At 44.8% G+C, this 18194-nt stretch overlaps 1 protein-coding gene and 1 pseudogene across 1 annotated transcript in view; one reads left to right on the top strand and one right to left on the bottom strand.

Annotated features, from left to right (window-relative positions):
- Positions 1–743: 743 nt before the first annotated feature.
- Positions 744–2949, top strand: LOC144161750 (uncharacterized; annotated as a pseudogene).
- An 831-nt stretch (positions 2950–3780) lies between these two features.
- LOC144161749 (neprilysin-1-like) overlaps positions 3781–18194 on the bottom strand; it is a 69142-nt gene continuing 54728 nt past the window's right edge. Inside the window, exons 12-19 of the mRNA XM_077692353.1 lie at positions 17088–17149; positions 13278–13329; positions 12208–12275; positions 11200–11330; positions 11050–11115; positions 5926–6021; positions 5769–5842; positions 3781–3991 (exon numbers count right to left, since the gene is read on the bottom strand). Coding sequence (XP_077548479.1) covers positions 3886–3991; positions 5769–5842; positions 5926–6021; positions 11050–11115; positions 11200–11330; positions 12208–12275; positions 13278–13329; positions 17088–17149 — 655 coding nt within the window. The 3' untranslated portion in view covers positions 3781–3885. The remainder of the gene's footprint in view (positions 3992–5768; positions 5843–5925; positions 6022–11049; positions 11116–11199; positions 11331–12207; positions 12276–13277; positions 13330–17087; positions 17150–18194) is intronic.

Here is an 18194-nt window from a genome sequence, read left to right as displayed (position 1 = left end):
AACATGCTTTAGTTGACTGCTGCGTAGTCAATTAAAACTGGATTTTTGTGCGCCGCCGAAACCACAACGCGCTAAGATGGCACGGGGCAGCGTTGTAGACATCTTATTCGGGGATCTTTAGTGTTGATCGAAACATCGGGTACGCACAGTAATTTTTCGCCTTCATCGTAAATTCAACGCAGCCTTGGCTGCCGGGAATCGAACCCGAGACATTGTACCCCCTGCATGCCATGAGAGACCATGCGAGATCTGAGCTATCTGGCGCCTGAGAAATCTTATTAAGGCGATATAAAGCCGCCGTGGGTTATTATTTAGAGAGTTGGCAATACCCAGGAATAAACAGTTTCGGGCTACACATACTTGCTTATACAAAACTCAAAAATAAAATAAACAAAAAATGACTCGGCTGGCCCGACCCAACATACGATATGTTGATCAACACCGTATCAACCGTGCACCAGCTGCCCGCGTAATTTCTGTTCCAGCCTCGATGAACAGCTCAAACGCGTCGTAAACGACCCTGTGGGCAGCCATAATCTATTTCACGCCCATGACTACAGCGCAAACTTTGCCGTGACCGAAAAGGTACGTTGCCGTTCGTACGGAGGTCACGTCAGCCCGTCACTAAGCAAGCTCGGGAGCGTTTCTGACAACGCCTCATAAATGGCGCTATATGGGTAGTGCGTATAGCAATTTCCGGTGGGACTTCACTACGTAGTACATATAGCATCGTCCTTGCAACAATGGGGGAGTCGGCGTTGAAGAGCCATCAGAAAAGTGCCAAGCACCGATCCAAAGTGGCGGCAGGTGAGGGCTGCTCTTCCGTCACGAGTTTTTTGCAAGCGGCAAACGTCACAGAAACGACTTCTCAGTGAGAAAACACGGAAACATCCTCTCGAGCTGCGACACTTGACGAAGACTGCAGAAGGCATGACTCCGTGATTGAAGCCAAAATTTTGTGGACGATGAAAGTTGTGTCATCACACTACTCATACAGCTCCAGTGGATCAGTTTCCGAGCTGTTCCGAAAGATGTTTCCGGATAGCGATATCGCGAGAAGCTTCACTTGTTCGAAAAAAAAATGCGCGTACGTCGCGTGCCATGGTCTGCGCCCATTTTTCGCTTCTCAGGTCTTGGACATGATGGAGAAATCTGACCTTTTTGTTGTCCTTTTTGATGAAACGTTGAACGAATACCTGCAAAAGAAACAACTTGATGTTCACGTGAGACTGTGGAACAATTCTGAGGTGACAACAAGGTATGTGACATCGGCATTCATGGGCCACAGCACAGCGGACGACCTCATGAAGAATTTGGTGGACGACCTCATGAAGAATTTGACGGAAGCGCTGGCGTCCTTTCCGATGAGCAAAATTGTTCAGCTTTCCATGGATGGCCCCAATGTCAACTGGAGTCTTTTCCACAAGTTCCAGCAGCACATGAAAAATGACTTTCAAGTTCAGTGTTTGGATATTGGATCGTGTGGACTTCACACAGTGCATAATGCCTACAAAGCTGGAATGCATGCAACGGGCTGGCCAGATGACACATATTTGTCCAGCTTATTCTCACTCTTTCATGATGCACCGGCCAGGCGTGAAGATTTTATTCGAGAGACAGGGAGCAGCGTGTTTCCACATCCTTTTGTATCTCACCGTTGGATCGAGAACGTGCCCGTACTGGAAAGAGCCCTGGCCACATGGGAGCACCTGAAGCAATACACTGAAGCAGTGAGTGGCCGCAGGCTGCCCGTGCCAAAATGCAGAGCATATGAAAATGTCAGTGCTTTTCTAAATGACCAGCTTGCACTTGCAAAACTGAACTTTTCCCTAAATGTTGCCATGGTTGTGCAGCCTTTCCTGACTGTTTTTCAGATTGATTCTCCCAAGACGTTTTTGCTGGCCAAAGAACTTGAAAGTGTTCTGAGGAGCCTTCTGTCAAGGTTCTTAAAGTGCTTTGTAATGACAGAAGCCACCAGCACCACGAAGCTGCTGCGAATTGATGTTGAAGATGCTGCCGTTTACACAGAACTTGAAAAGGTGGATGTTGGACGTGCAGCTGAGAAGATTTTGAAAAGCAGTAAAGGGAGCGCCAAGTGTATTCTTGAGTTTAGGTACGAGTGCCGGAAGTTCCTCGTGAACATGATCCTGAAAGTCATGGAGAGAAGTCCTCTGAGGTACCCTGTCGTTCGTGGGTTGCCATGTTTCGACCCCACAGAGATGTCCAAGACAGACACGTGCCTTGGGAAGCTAAAAATTGTGCTTAACAGCCTAATCGACAACAAGCTTCTCTCTGAGCACAAACGAGACATTGTGTGCACACAGTACATTCAGTTTTGCCTAGAAAAACGGCATAAACTACAAAACTATGAAAAAGATCATGAATGTCTTGACAGTTTTTCTGTGCGGCTGCTGAAGCACGATGCTTCTTTCTCGCAGTTATGGGCTGTGCTGAAACTACTTCTCCTCCTGAGCCATGGGCAGGCCTCAGTGGAAAGAGGCTTCAGCGTCAACAAGCAGGTTGCGGTCGAGAATTTGGCAGAGCTGTCGTATATTTCTCAACGAGTTATCTGCGAGGCTGTGAAAATCCATGGCGGCCTGCTGAACGTTCCAATTTCAAGAGTTGAAGGCGTCAGTGCGCCAAGCCCGGCATAGGTATGCTGCATACCTAGACGAGCAAAAGAAACAAGCACTGTCACGGCAGGCAACTTCAAAGAGAAAAGAGCTCGAGCAAGAGCTCGATAAGATGCAAGAAAGGAAGTCAAAGCTTCAAAAAACTCTCAAGTGCCTGCTGGAATCCGCGGACCATTTTTCGGAAGAAGCTGAAGCGAAAAACGACCTCACCTACTTAGTCAAGGCAAACAGCGTCCGTCGAACTGCTAAAGAAAAGGAGCTGGAGATAGCTTCTGTGGAAAAAGAAATCCATGCGAAAACTGCGCTGCTTTCGTAAGTCTTGTAAGCAAATAAAATTTTGCTTACACTCCTTAAATTTTGCCCATTTTCATCCTTGAAATCCTTGAGAAGTCCTTGAATTTTCAGTCAAATATTCTGTACGAACCCTGAAGACGTTGTTTAGATTTGGCTCTGGGTATATAAGCCTATTGTACAGCTTCTGTTTACCTTTGGCCTGGTGGCTGAATCGAGTTACGGACAGACAGAACAAAATTTCTGCGTTGAAGTAGCCCAATAAAGACCGTCTGTAAAACTTAATAGAAAATCGGAGCTCAGTCAACTCATTTAGAAGAAGAGGGGGTGAAGGAGAGTTGGGATCATCCGGCGGGATGCAACAGTAATTCGGATGCACGTCAGGTCAGATGTGGTATGTTCGCCCCACATTCGTGCGGACCACTTTCAGGTCATTTTTACTTACTATGTCCCAAAAGGGTTAGAGTCGCGGCGAGGGTTGCCCTTGCATCGCATTGCGGTGTTAGCCCCTCTCTTTACGCATTGGCTGTTGACAGCTTGTGTTTTTAACTTTTTTCCTTGGCTGTTGGAAGTGACATGCTATTTCGTATTCGATGTCAGATACGCTCATCCCGCAGAGGGAGAAAAATTGGGGTCATGGAAGTGGTGTGGCGTCATCCGGCGGGGTCATTTGTGTGTGTGCGTGTGCGTATTGTGTATGCGTGCGTGCGTGTGTAGGCCAGCGTAAGCACAATAAGTTGTCACCCACTTCGTACCCAACGCACTAATATGGCTGATAAATTGCAAGGTGCACCACTAATGTTACCAAAGACTGCTTTAATGTCTTGCGTTTAAAATCAAATGACACAAAATAACATCCAGTATACCTCAAGATTTATTATCGAACTTCTTATCACTATAAAGGACTTCCTTTTTAAGCCTTCTTAGCAAATCTTCTGGTTGTTTGAGAAGGAGGAGCCGTCTACCAGAGGACACATCTTGTTTTGCGGTGTGAGTGCATGGGTGTGCCTGTCCGGCACTCAAATGCTGCCGTGAACTCGTCCATGTTTCTCAGCGGAACGTTGACTCTGAAACAATGGAGAATCGAAAAGAAAGCCTTTAAGGTGAGGCTCACCCAAATGCTGTCGTTTAGCCTAAAGCCAGATTAGAAGAAGGAGGAGTACAAGGAGGAGGAGGAATAAAGTTTAATGGAGCAGTCAATGTTGTTGCGTGGGCCGCCAGGTGGGGAACCTCCTTAGTCCAGGAAGTCCTGGGTCTTGGCAGCCTGTCTCACCCGGTCTACCAGATGTTGGTGATCCGCGTTGGAGCTGGTCAACCGACCCTGCCACTGCTCAAATTGGGTATACAGATTAACAGAAGTATTACGAGTCATCGGGATGGTAACAAAACATATAGTTGAGAATTCGTAACTTCAAAGAGGGAAAAGGTGCCCGAAGAAAAGTATTCCAACAATCACAGGCACCGTGTGACAAGCTTACAAAATATTCTAGATGCGATTGCTTTGTACATACCGCGCGCCTATTTTGGACGAAGCAAACACGTTGAAGTGAAGTATTAAAGCGTAGTCTATTTAACTATTCAAAGTTGAGTGACAAAGTTGAGAAACAAGAATCTTCAGCCCATCTATCTGATAACGGGCCGCACGTTACATTCCCCTTTCCACCACCACGTCTGTTCCTTTCTCGACCTTCTCTAGTACAGCTTGTGTTGCGGGGAATTTATTCCCCTTCCCCTCTTTTTTTTTAATGCGTAGCATTCTTTGCCGAGTATATCCACATCGAGTACCGTGTAACACCCTGCGTTTCCACAAAAATGCTGATTATGCGGAAGTTCCAATTTTAACAGCTATGATAGCGGAAACGAAGATCATTGGTCGAGCAGAAAGGGCCGGGCCCCAGATCCTTGCCGCCAGATGGGCGAGGGACAAAAGGGGCCTCTCGGGAGGGTAAAGGCAGTCTTCCAGGCGTGGATTCCCCTTTCAAGGGCCCGCACTCCACAGGAACGCCTGTACCCATGAAAGAAACCGGTGGGTGCCCGGCGGTACGCGGATTCGAAACCGGTACCCCCCGCATACGAGGTGAGTACTGGACCTCCCGGCCATAGCTGCGTCTCTGCGAAGGCGGCAGCTCCTTATGTGGCGTAAGCCCACGCGGAAGCCTGGACGACGCCGAGCGGTCGCCGCGAGGTACGCGCTCACGTACGCTTGGTATTTTTCTTTTGCTAAAGCCGCTGCGCGAAGGTCGTTCCCGGGGCCTCGCACCAGGGAGGCCAGGCCGTCGCCGCGACGCACGTCCTCACTTGCGCCCGGAGTATTCTGTCTACGCCGGACGGATTTGTGTCGGCGTAAATAGCTCAACTGTTAAAAAACAAAAAATAAAGAAGTATAAAAAAAATTTCACAAAAATGATCTGACAAAATCAAAAATATGTATCTTACACATCTCCCCAGAAAAGGAAGAATAAACGAAAAAAAGCCCACAATACACCGTTCGAAATACGAATAAAAATAGCGAAAATGGCGAACTGTGTCTGCTTTCCACAATAATGTCATGTTCAGCGGAAATTTCTTCTTTATAACAGCGGAAATAGAGATATTGTGTCGCAGAGAATTTTGAAAAACGAAAATATCCGTAAAATAGAACGGAATAAATTTTCACAAAAATGGTCGGCCGAAATCAAAGGTATGCATCTCCACAAAAAAGAAAACGAAGCATAAACAAAAATTTCCCAAAGCACGTTCAAACTACGAATAAATAACGAAAATGGTGAACCGTGTAACGCCCTGCGTTTTCACAAAAATTTATATTTGGGTGACCTTGAGTGATTGATTGATTGATCAACATACCTCCACCTGTTGGGACTATGGACGTCTGACATGATCTCGTCGTTTAGTTCCGGCCGTGTTTTACCACACCACATCTGCGATGTACGGGAGTTAAAATTATGAAGCATCTAGCAAACACGGGGTCGCTCGTTACAATCAAGTATGGCATCTGTCTCACCAGTGCGTAGGAAATGAAGAACAGTTGCTGAGGCAAGAAGTCATCAAGTCCCGGCAGGGTGTAGGTTACGGCCTCGTCCTGCAAGCGCCTGTATGTCTGAAATTATTCAAAATAGGAAATTAGCTATGCTTGATGCGCCATTAATAGTAAATGTTGAATTTATTTTGGTTTACTTGATGCACTTCTGTTGACTGGTATTCGCTGCAAACGCATATACTCTCAGACGAGTGACTGTTATTTCAGGCTCCCATCATCATCATCATTATCATCATCATGATCCCATTTATGTTCACTGCAGAAAACAGGCATCTCCAGTAGGCCTCTAAATCATCCTACCCTGGGCTTCTTGAATTCACTTCTCGCCCGCCAATTTTTCAAACCTAATCTATCCATATTTTAGGCTACTTTCTCGAGTGAATTCAATGCGTCAGCACACAGTTTTTACGCAACAAGAAACGCACTGCTAGGTCGGGCCCCACAGCAACAAACGGAATGATCTCAAAATCGCCGTGCGTAACTTTCGTGTGGCAGCTTCTCTTCGTAACATTTACTTGACTCGCTGCAAACATCGAAAGACGAAAGTCTTCTTCTGCATCTTCCACGAAAATGCCTGTCCTCTCTTTCACCCGTCTGTCGTGCTCTTCCCCTCCATTTTGATCCTCCAACGATAAACACGGGGGAGATTCGCTAAAGTCAATTCAATTTTCCAGAGTTCCACTGCTTGCGCAGTCTACTGGAGATATGTTTACTGTCGAACTTGGGACACAGCCTCGAGGTCCACGTTCGCGTGGGATCTTTTTGTATTTTTGGGTAAAAATTTTTTTGAATAATTTTGTACACTCAAAATTTAAATCAACAATTTGACAAGTATGAAGTATGTTTTTAGATTGGTGGGATTTGGAAAGGTTTTAGCTCGTTTTGGCTCGTTTGCCTCGTTTGGCTAGTTTTGGCTCGGCTAGTTTTGGTTCAAGAATTCTTTTAACTTTTGGATGGAGGGCTCAATCGAGGGGCGGACATAGAGGAATACATACGTGCATGCATTCATACATACATACATACATACGTACGTACGTACGTACGTACGTACGTACATACATACATACATACATACATACATACATACATACATACATACATACATACATACATACATACATACATACATACATACATACATACATACATACAGTCGAATCCACTTATAACGATGCCGTTTATAACAATATATAGGATATAACGATGAAGAGCTATGGCGCCGTCAATGTTTGTATTCTTTCTATATTGAAATAAACCGCTTATTACAATGCTCCAGTCCCACAATATCGGATATAACGATTGAATCCGGTTATATTGTTCACCAAAAGTGCCACAGTGACGACTCAAATGACGCGGTTGCGCAGCCTACTCGGGTAGTGTCTTCGTAGGAAGCCCAATGCGGGACAGAGTCTCTCGGGGACTTTGTTTCCGCCAAGGACATTTACCTCAGCTAAGTTAAGCACCTATAGATGCTCTTGGGAAAGATTTGCGCTAGCTTCACACGCGTCAAACAAAGGTGACTTTCTGTGGCTTCTTTCCCGCAAATTAGTAGTAGTACAACCTTGCTGGCATGCGAATAAAATGTTTTGAGCTCGGTTCCGTTTTTTTTATTTCGCAACCCGCTTATAACAATTATCGGTTATAACGATGGGATTTCTTTGGCACTTGCATTTGTTATTCATAATAACACCGCTACCGACACAGACAGAAAGAAGAGGGCACAAACACGGCGCTGACTAACAACTGAGTTTTATTGCTTAGGCCAGTGGTTTTTATACACACATGGGCAAAAACAACAAAAAGGAAAAAAGAGAAGGAAACACTAAATTAACACGTGACCATATGAGAGCGTGAGCGTGGCATCATGCTGACTTTACGTATATTCACAAGTTAATCTACTTACGGGGCAAGAAGTACGATCAACACAAAACACAAGTCCATTTTGTAATCAGTTTGGAAATAAGACGAAGATTACCAGGTTGGGCTTACTGCGCTAGAAATCTACACTCTTTTTCTGTGAGGGCGATAGATGGGGTGCTTATGCATTTATCACCTAACTTGTTAATTTCTGTGGCCTCTAAGATTTCTCGCACGATTTGGCTGCCATGCTCGCCTATCACTACGCTCTGGTCAAAAAGGGGCTGGCATTTGCTAACGCAATCACGGCAATGCTGGGCGAGGTGACCACTGAACGTTTTTGAAACATTGTTATGGTGTTCCCTCAGCCTATCATTCAGGCATCGGCCAGTTTGGCCGACGTATTTCTTGCTGCACGAGAGAGGCACAGAATAAACAACTTTTTCTGCGCAGGCAACAAACTGCTTGTGATGCTTCGTAGTGCACTTGTTACACATAGTGAGACGAGAGTTAACTTTACGACACATTTGCGACAGTTTCAGGGGAGCTGAAAATACAACTTTCACATTTCCGCCTTTTCCTACTTTTTTCAGGCCATGAGCAATTCGATAGATGTACGGCACCACTGCAATGGGTTCTTTCTTTTGGGAGCTGGACTGAGGCTGTTCCTGCTCCTTATCTTTCTTCTTTAGTTCATTCAAAATGGACTCCGCTACGGCTGCCTGCACACACGTTGGGTAGCCCGCGGCCAATAGGCGCTGTGTTTGTGCCTCAACACTGCTCTGGATGGCATGGGGGCAGGATTTCCTTAGCGCGTTGCCAAGACAAGTCTTGACAATTGCTCTTTTCACGCGTTTCGTGTGAGCCGACGCATAAGGAAGGAGCGGCTTGTTGCCACGCGGGTCGTACTGCCAGCATACGTGGCGGTCTAGCAGCCGGAGTTTCAAATCCAGAAATTTGATGGAGCCATTTGATGGCTCTTCCTGGGTCAGAACCAGTGGCGACATACAAGCATCGAAAGTGCCCCTGACCTGAGTCAGCACGGACGGGAAACTTGCAGCATCAGTTTCGAACACAAAATAATCGTCTACAAAACGAAACACTTTTGCCACGCTAGAACCAAGTAGGTGACCTTCAAGGACTCTGTCACGACTGGCCAAAAACAAATCACTCAAGATCGGCGCGATACAGGAGCCAATACAGACCCCGTTTTTTTGCAAATACGTGCCGCCTTCCCAGCTAGCGTAGGAAGATGTCAGGTACACTGTGAGCAGCTCCAGGAAACCCTGAACAGACATGCCTGTGTCGTTCTGAAATGCCACATTGCTATGCTCATCAATACACTCTTCAACGCAAGCAAGAACGTCACTGTGCGGAAGCGAGTAATAGAGGTCCTTTACATCAAAAGAGCATGCCTTGTACCCCCTGTCCTTGTTATCCTGAAGAAAGCTAATTACTCCTTCGGAGTTGCGTACGAAGAAAGGATCCCGAATTGGCAGCAATTTCAGTTTTTTCTGTAGAAATGAAGACACGTTATGTAACCACGACCCTTTTTCAGAAACGATAACACGAAATGGGCAACCATGTTTGTGCATTTTGCCCGTTGTATTTTCAGCTCCCCTGAAACTGTCGCAAATGTGTCGTAAAGTTAACTCTCGTCTCACTATGTGTAACAAGTGCACTGCGAAGCATCACAAGCAGTTTGTTGCCTGCGCAGAAAAAGTTGTTTATGCTGTGCCTCTCTCGTGCAGCAAGAAATACGTCGGCCAAACTGGCCGATGCCTGAATGATAGGCTGAGGGAACAACATAACAATGTTTCAAAAACGTTCAGTGGTCACCTCGTCCAGCATTGCCGTGATTGCGTTAGCAAATGCCAGCCCCTTTTTGACCAGAGCGTAGTGATAGGCGAGCATGGCAGCCAAATCGTGCGAGAAATCTTAGAGGCCACAGAAATTAACAAGTTAGGTGATAAATGCATAGGCACCCCATCTATCGCCCTCGCAGAAAAAGAGTGTAGATTTCTAGCGCAGTAAGCCCACCCTGGTAATCTTTGTCTTGTTTCCAAACTGATTACAAAATGGACTTGTGTTTTGTGTTGATCGTACTTCCTGCCCCGTAAGTAGATTAACTTGTGAATATACGTAAAGTCAGCACGATGCCACGCTCACGCTCTCATATGGTCACGTGTTAATTTAGTGTTTCCTTCTCTTTTTTCCTTTTTGTTGTTTTTGCCCATGTGTGTATAAAACCACTGCCCTAAGCCATAAAACTCATTTGTTAGTCAGCGCCGTGTTTGTGCCCTCTTCTTTCTGTCCGTGTCGGTAGCGCTGTTATTATGAACATGTACCAACTCGCCCAGTCTTGCCGTTTTAGCATTTGTTATAAGTGGACTAGACTGCACATACATACATACATACATACATACATACATACATACATACATACGTACGTACGTACGTACGTACATACATACATACATACATACATACATACATACATACATACATACATACATACATACATACATACATACATACATACATACATACATACATACATGCATGCATGCATGCATGCATGCATGCATACATACATACATACATACATGCATGCATGCATGCATGCATACATGCATGTAGACATGCATGCATGCATGCATGCATGCATGCATACATGCATGCATACATGCATGCATACATGCATGTAGGCATGCATACATGCCTACATGCATACATACACTCACGCACTCACACATGCACACACGCACACACGCAACACACACGCACACATACATACACATACATACAGCCCAAAATGTTCGGGTTCATGCCGCCCAAGAAAGACCGTTTTTCTTGAAATACAGTTTATACCTGCACAGAACTGAACTTTTTTCCCCTCTCGTGGAAAGTGTTCACATTATAGGCCGCCGCCACGTTTATCAGGGGACCAGATGCGTCAGTAATAGACTTCTCAAACAAGCGCGTCTGAGCTAGATGAAACAGTTGTGCTTGCCTGCCATGACGCCATCCAAAAGACTAATTGTGCGGCCATCTTAAATAAATTTACCGAAACATCAAACGGCCCTTATATCATATGGCCCAATCTATTTCTCCGAATTTACCGTCTTCCTCCGAGTCATTTGGGGTGTCACACTTGCCTGTCTCATCAAAGAAATACTTCCTTTGTACGAAAAAAGATTCTAAAGCTATAAGGCACTTATATTGACCTACCGCAAAAGCCAGGCGAACTCCTCCATTGTCAGCGATATTTTCGCCTACAGTGTTCTCGCCATTAATCTGCAAGAAGCAATTGAAAACGACGTTACGTGCAGAGAAGCACATTTCTCCATAAACGAAAGCGCCGTTCCGGTGGTGTCTTACAGATTTGTTAGTGTCTGGGTCCACAATTTTTCCGTACTGCTCAATAAAACACTCTTTTTTGTCGTTGAACTCCTCTTCGGTATCGCCGCCCCACCAGTCCACTAGGCGTCCACGTTCATCGTAAAACCTCCCTTCGGAGTGTAGAATTCAAACACACGTCGTAAGCAACAGGTTAGGCCCGAATGATTTTTACAGTCAACACTTGATATGTTCAGCAAGGCAAACTCCCTGTATTTTTCAAGTGAATCAAATACTAGTAACTGAAACCCCCTCGAAATTACAAAGACCTTCTATGTCAAAGCGCCGATTGATAAGGCCGGGTACCGCTTCTGCGCTATGACCAACTGCGTTGCGATGGATCCATGGTGCGTTTAACGCCCAGCGAACAATGCGGCCTAGTTTTAAGATTGTCACTGGCGGAATGTCATCAGTTCTTTCTTTGAAGTGTTATTTGTCTTACGCACATATGGACGTATAACCTCGAACGGGCACTGAAGAACTAAGAGTAGGAGAACTTAGCCAAGCGGTATGACCTCTTTTTTTGATTCAGTAGATCATGGGTTTGGTTTGCAGTGGTGAAATATTTACACAGATGCACATTTAATATGAACACACACTTATGTCGTGAAATTTTAGAAACATTTCCACGAAAATATCTAGCTATAATAAATTTACTATTCAGCATCCTGTTACCAATTTCTCATTATACCCCCGTTAATATCACCAGACATGAATATCTCCTCCTTCCAAGGGTACTTGAAAGTGTACTTCTTGGCTTCGTACTTACTATCATGAAATGCCTGCCAGCTTTTGTTTCATTTCTTTTCAACATACAGACACCCGCAGATACTGGGCAGAAATAGGTACCTTATCGCAGTGCTTGTGCAACGCTTCAAAGGCTGATGCTGGCACAATATACGGAATGAAAATAGTTAATATATTTCATCGCCTGATTGCAGCGACCAGAAAAAAAACGTCGCATCAAACTAGCAGGCACGTCACACTTACCCTGGTCATCGTACCCATGCGACATTTCGTGACCAATAATGGAGCCGATAGCTCCTAGATTTATATATCTGGAACAAATGCCAAGAACACCCTTTATATTTTGGAGCTCCCTCTTTAAAGGAGCCATGAAGAGAAAATACAATTTTGTTTAATTTGAAACAACTAGGATTCAGTATCTCACTCAGCTCCATTACAGCCACAAAAGATGTTTTTAACGAAAAAAAAAGCAAGAAGTATTTAAAAAAATTCAAATTTTGCGCCACAGTGACGTGTTATGAGCAAGAATGATGTCATACGGGCCAACAATAAAACAAAATTGTCAGTGTGTTAACTGCACGTTACCATTCAAGTGATGCGGTCAAATGGAACTAGAGGCCCCATTACAGACGTCCAGTCATGTGTCGTCGCGACAGCTCAGTTAGGCGGCCGCCAATTGCACAAACAAGGTTCCGTGACGTCATAGAAAAGATGCGGGAAATTGGCTAGGGGGTGGCGACTGCTTCACACATTTTATTTCATATCTCCGTTATTTGTTCGAAGATTGCGATGATATTTGTATCACTGTTATCGGGACTGAGCAGTCTTTCTAATAAACCAAACTTGTATTTTTTCTTCATGGCTCCTTTAAACAAGATCACAAGCTACCTTTACCGCCATTAGGAATGACATGGTAACACAATACGGGAAGGAAAACAGTTTGCAGTAAGCACCCCATAGTATACCCGGTAAGAATTAACATTAAAAAAGTCGCGACGATAGTTCAAAGGTGAGAATTTCTTCTACTTGTAGCTTTGAAATTTTCTTGACATGTTAACGTACTTGTAAATATTTTCGCGTACACGTCACCGGCCCGAAGCCTAGGTTTTTTTTGTTTTTTCACTGGGCAACATGCATGCGCTCTAGAAATAATTTTGTTTCGAGTGCATATGCCTTGAACTGATTTTACGAACCGCATAACAAATCACGTTTGCCAAAGAACTGAGTAGACTACACCAACGGGCTGATAAAATATCTAAAAAACTGTTCACTATACTGCCAGAATTTCTTGTGAATAAGAGTCTGGAACTTACGATGGAAGGCCTTCTTGAAAGAAAAGGCCTTGCAGTATTCCCCCAGGGAGATCTAAGAGGAAAACAACAAATATTATTCCCACCAAAGCCCCTGTATGCACTGTGGATAGCGATGATTTGCATTTCATCCGTCCCTTTTATGGTTTCTACAGAAAGCTTGCGAGTGTAGTATATATTATTTATTTATTTTATGTATATGTTTTCTTTAGGGCTGTGGTGGTATTTCGAGGGCCTCGCATGGTCTTTTCTAGATTTTTGGTATAAAACGGTATGCATTTATCTGTGTAGAAGACTGAAAGAACGCAAAAAATGAACAACACTCCGAACTTTTTCCACTCCATCTGGGCATGTTCAGCCTAATCAACTGGCCGCGACCAGTTCCTTACAACGCAAGCACGCCCGACGACTTCTGAAGAACATGTCCAACATGTCAGAAACAACCCCCAAATTTTACAACACATTTTAGAACTCGGTCTCAAAACAGGCCTCTATAAAGTACTATGATGGCGGATCGTTCGCCCACTCTCCAGATGTCCCCCCAAACACACCCTTTGTGGCTACTGAACGGCTCCTTCTGGATACCCGGATGATTGTCGTATCAGAGTGTCCTCGCCACTCCTTCAACTCTGCATATCGTGCTATGCGAACGTTCACAGTGCAGTGAAAAGACTTTATATGAACCATCTTCCCCTACCCTTTGGGATATCAGGTCGGTGGGGATGGAATTGGGGAATTCGCCGTAGCGATGTCATAAATGGTAACAATCGTGGGGACCAGATAGAAAACGTTTAGGCATGCTTATTATTGAAGAATTAAGTCGGCCACGAAGGAAATATTGCTGTAAAAAGACGTATGGAGGAATTATTCGCACCTTGGAGACGCAGAAAGTATATAAGGAAGTAGTTCTGTTGCATTCTCGTGAAAAAAAGCACGAACGGCGTCAAAATAAAGGTGACTGTCGAAAATAAAGCTACGTAGCATGGGTAAATGATATGAATGTCACCTGCTGATCTAAATGGATGCGCAGATAATAACGGTGGTCTGTGCTGCATCGGTGTAAGGTTTATTTTTATTACTTCTTAGAGACGTATTTGCGTTAACAACGCACAAGTATGATATGCGAATATCGTGAAAAATTCAGCAGAAATTCGGAGAATTGTCATCTGATGCGTAGGGTTCTTATGCCGCTTGTGTTGAGTGTGAGTTCTTTACAGCCACTTTTTTTTGTTTTTTTTCTAAATTCTGCCAAACCAGTTACCTCCATTAACGCTATTATAACGATTACAGGTGGAACTTTCGCGAAACCTGCATTGCTGTGGAAATGTAGGGCACTACACGGTTCGACATTTTGCCGTAATTTTTTATGTTTTTCCTGCCTTGTAACTTTCCCAATATTCGTTCGACTAAGTATCTCCATTTCCGCTATTATAACGACTACATTTAGAACTTGTCCGAAATCTCCATTATTGTGGAAGTGCAGGGCCTTACACGGTCCGCAATTTTCCGTACTTTTTAAATACTTTTCTCATCTCTTCAATGTCTAAAAATATTGTGCGAGAAATTATCTCTATTTACGCTGATATAACGACTACAGGTGGAACTACCGCAAAAAACGGCACTACGGTGGAAATGCAGGGCGTTGTACGGTTTACGGTTTTCCGTTTTCCTTATATTTTCTTGTTTATTAGTTTATTAGTCTGTAAAAATTTCGTTCAGCCATACTTATCTCCATTTACGCTATTATAACGATTACGGGTTGAACTTTCGCAAAATCTGCATTTTTTGTGGAAATTCAGTGCGTACCACGTTTTGCCCTTTTCCATAATTTTTTTATAAATTTCTTGTTCTTTATTTTTTCAAAATTTCGTGCGGCCTGTTACCTCCATTTACGCTATTACAACGATTAGAGGCGGAACTTCGGCATTATCTGCATCTTTGTGGAAATGCACGCTGTTACACGGTCCCGGCTGTGAGAGCACTCGCCAAAGAATGCTACGGATTATATCATGCTCATAACGCGGCAGCCGCTACGCGCGAAAGGCACCGAGTATGCTACGTAAGGTGGACCACAAAACAAAATCTTGCCTTATTCTTTTTGACCGTAGCATGTACACCTAAATAGACATAAAAGTCCATTCTAAAACCGTTCACCAATACCCTGCATTCTTGACATTCGGTGATTCCAGCGCAGATGAAAGATTTTAAAGACGATGGTCTTTCTTGGGCTACTTAAACCCAGAAATTTTGGTCTTTCTGTCTGTATGTCTGTCTGTCTGACTGTCTGTCCGTCTGTCTTTCTGTGACTCGATTCAGCCACCCGGCCAAAGTAAAACAAGGCCGGCGCAAGTCTTATATAGTCACACCTAAATCTATCCGTCTAAGTCCGGTGTAATGCTCATGCTTGTGAACATTGTTGAAGAAGAACAAGACATTACGCAAATATAAGAAAACAAATTAATACAGAAGTGATATTTGCAGCGTTTCTTTATAAGAAATCATACATGCTTGGTTTTTGCGAATTTAAGTACTTCATCAATGTGCCTGCTGTTACCCGCGCCACTGTAGCTTCTGGCGCCATTTTAAGAAATCAACCGGCAACAGTTACGAAAGGTTCCCCTAGATAGGTTCCACGTTCTGCTTGAAACGCACGTAGATTAGGGCAAGGCGGTTCTATAAACGCTGAAATAGGGCGTAGCGATTCACGCGCTCTGCCGTACGGCAGCGTTGGCATCGAGACACCCGGTTTGGAGCAGTGGAACGCGGTAAATTTAAAATGATTTACGCAAACCTTTGGTGTCTTTACCTTGGGAGGAGCGCGACGCAAGGGGAACAACATGAGAGGTGAGCGGTTAAGCGAAGGGAGGCATTTACTCGGCAAAAGTCGATTAAGACTATCGTCTTTTGTCGACATTCGCAACAAAAGGAGCAGATACGCGGTCAAGATTTTTTCTTGCTTCACAATATAGGGGCGCTAGAAAAAAATGGCCTGCATGTCCTTGTCAACTCTGTGGCTGCAACTAATTTCAATTGCTATTCTAGGTTTCTCAGCAAACCACATTTACCATACCTTGTTAAAGGTACAAAGTTTTAAAGGGGTGTCTTTATCCCTCACGGGTCTAAAATCGCCGCAAAATGCTATAGCCGAGCAACAAACATGAATTGCTTTTTACTGGAGCCAACTACGTAGATGTAAGCATGTAGGGTTTAATTCCTGGAAAAAGAACCAGGACGTTATTTTTTGATAAATGCCCTAAACATTTAGACAAACAACGAGTTTCTGTCCAGACTCACGACTCTGGAGATAAGACGCACGTTTGTAATGTGCTATGGTGTTGTAGAGTGCAGCCCGTTGTGACCCGTTCGTGGGCGGAGTCGCCTTGCCGTTGCCGTCACCGAGCGAACGATGGCTGAACCGACGAGTGAAAGAAAAAGCGAACGATGAAAGAAAGCAAAGGAAGAGAGTGTTGTGAAATTGGGAGGGGAGGCCGGTTCGCCATGGCGGCGCGAGCAAGGGCTCTATGGAAGTGCGGTGGGGGAGGGAAGGGGGCAGTATGCTGTGCCCGCACGAGGCGCTCGACGGCGCGGCACTTGGCGGAAACGTGAGGGGGCGTGCGCGTGACTATGATGTGCGTTCCCTTGAGTTCGCGGTCCCTTCCTGAGACGCACTTCACGTCGCCGACGCAGAAGTTCATTATCGCTGCCGTCGAGAGAACCCACGAGTGAGAGCTGCCTCAGCGCACTGCTGCTGCGACCAAATATCGTATTGGAGAGTGTTGTAATCGCCAGGCAATTTTTTAGAAGCCAGCTTACATATTTCGTTCGTCTTCGCGGTGTAGTATGCATTCACGTCTTCTGCTGCAGGTTCGCTCCATCTGAAGGAAGAAGAAAACGAACATGTTTCATGGGTTGGGAGCAAGTAATTGCTTGAAATAAATACAAATTTAGGTAGAAGAGAGCTTGCTATCGCTCAATTACATCATCCTTCCAGCCGAAGGGGTTCGACAGGCTGCGATAATTGCTGACACACTTTGTGACTGCGTGCACCTCCTTTCAGATTTTTGTGAAGGACGTACAATAGTCATCGTCAGAAGCATACCTATGTCCACTGCAGGACAGAGGCATCTCCTATCGACCTCCTATAGACTTCTATACTTCCAGACCCCTTTCTACGATGCTGTTACTTGGGTAATCTATTTGTTCTTAGTTCTCCGCAAGACATGCCTGGCTCAAATTTTTCTCTTGTAATCGCTTATTCTCTAAGTACTCTATAACATATTTCAGGGGTACTTTCCTACAAAATAATTTTATTAAATTTTGTCTGATATTTTTGTTCCATAAAACTTTGGCCAGTGTATGGAAAGCGCTTGAAGACACCCCTGGAAACTATTTTTTAAGTGCTGTTTGGAAGCAAATTACACCATCTTCCCGAGGGGAACCATGAGGTGATGCGGAGCGAGTACTGCTGCTCGCTCAGGTACTGCTGCTCGACGTTGTCGTTTCGAAGCGGCTTCTCGTTGTCGTAGTTCAGGTTCCGCTGCTGGACGTTCACGAACCGCCGCTGCTTCACGTTGTGGTTGTTCAGCATCCGCCGCTCGACGTTCACGAACCAACGCTGCTTCACGTACTCGAAGTTCAGGCACTGCTGCTCGACGTTGTCGTTTCGAAGCGGCTTCTCGTTGTCGTAGTTAGGGTCTGCCGCTCGCTTCAAACATTTATGTTCAGCGTCGCGTGCCCTTCGCTTTGCAGCTTTGAATTGATTGGAAGTAATGTTGCTGTGTGCGTTTGTGCTGACGCTAGTAGCCCACTCGCAGACGGGGCTGTTGCTTCCATCACACTGCATCTGAAGTCAACGGAGTCAAGCAGAGTCAACTGACGTCAACCGAAGCAAGCGCTGCACTGACGTGCGCAGTGCACTAC

This window comes from Haemaphysalis longicornis, unplaced genomic scaffold (genome assembly GCF_048455015.1).
Source record: "Haemaphysalis longicornis isolate Haplotype H1 unplaced genomic scaffold, Haemaphysalis longicornis Haplotype H1 scaffold_12, whole genome shotgun sequence".
NCBI classification, from domain to species: domain Eukaryota; kingdom Metazoa; phylum Arthropoda; class Arachnida; order Ixodida; family Ixodidae; genus Haemaphysalis; species Haemaphysalis longicornis.
This window is presented reverse-complemented; position numbering and strand designations above follow the sequence as displayed.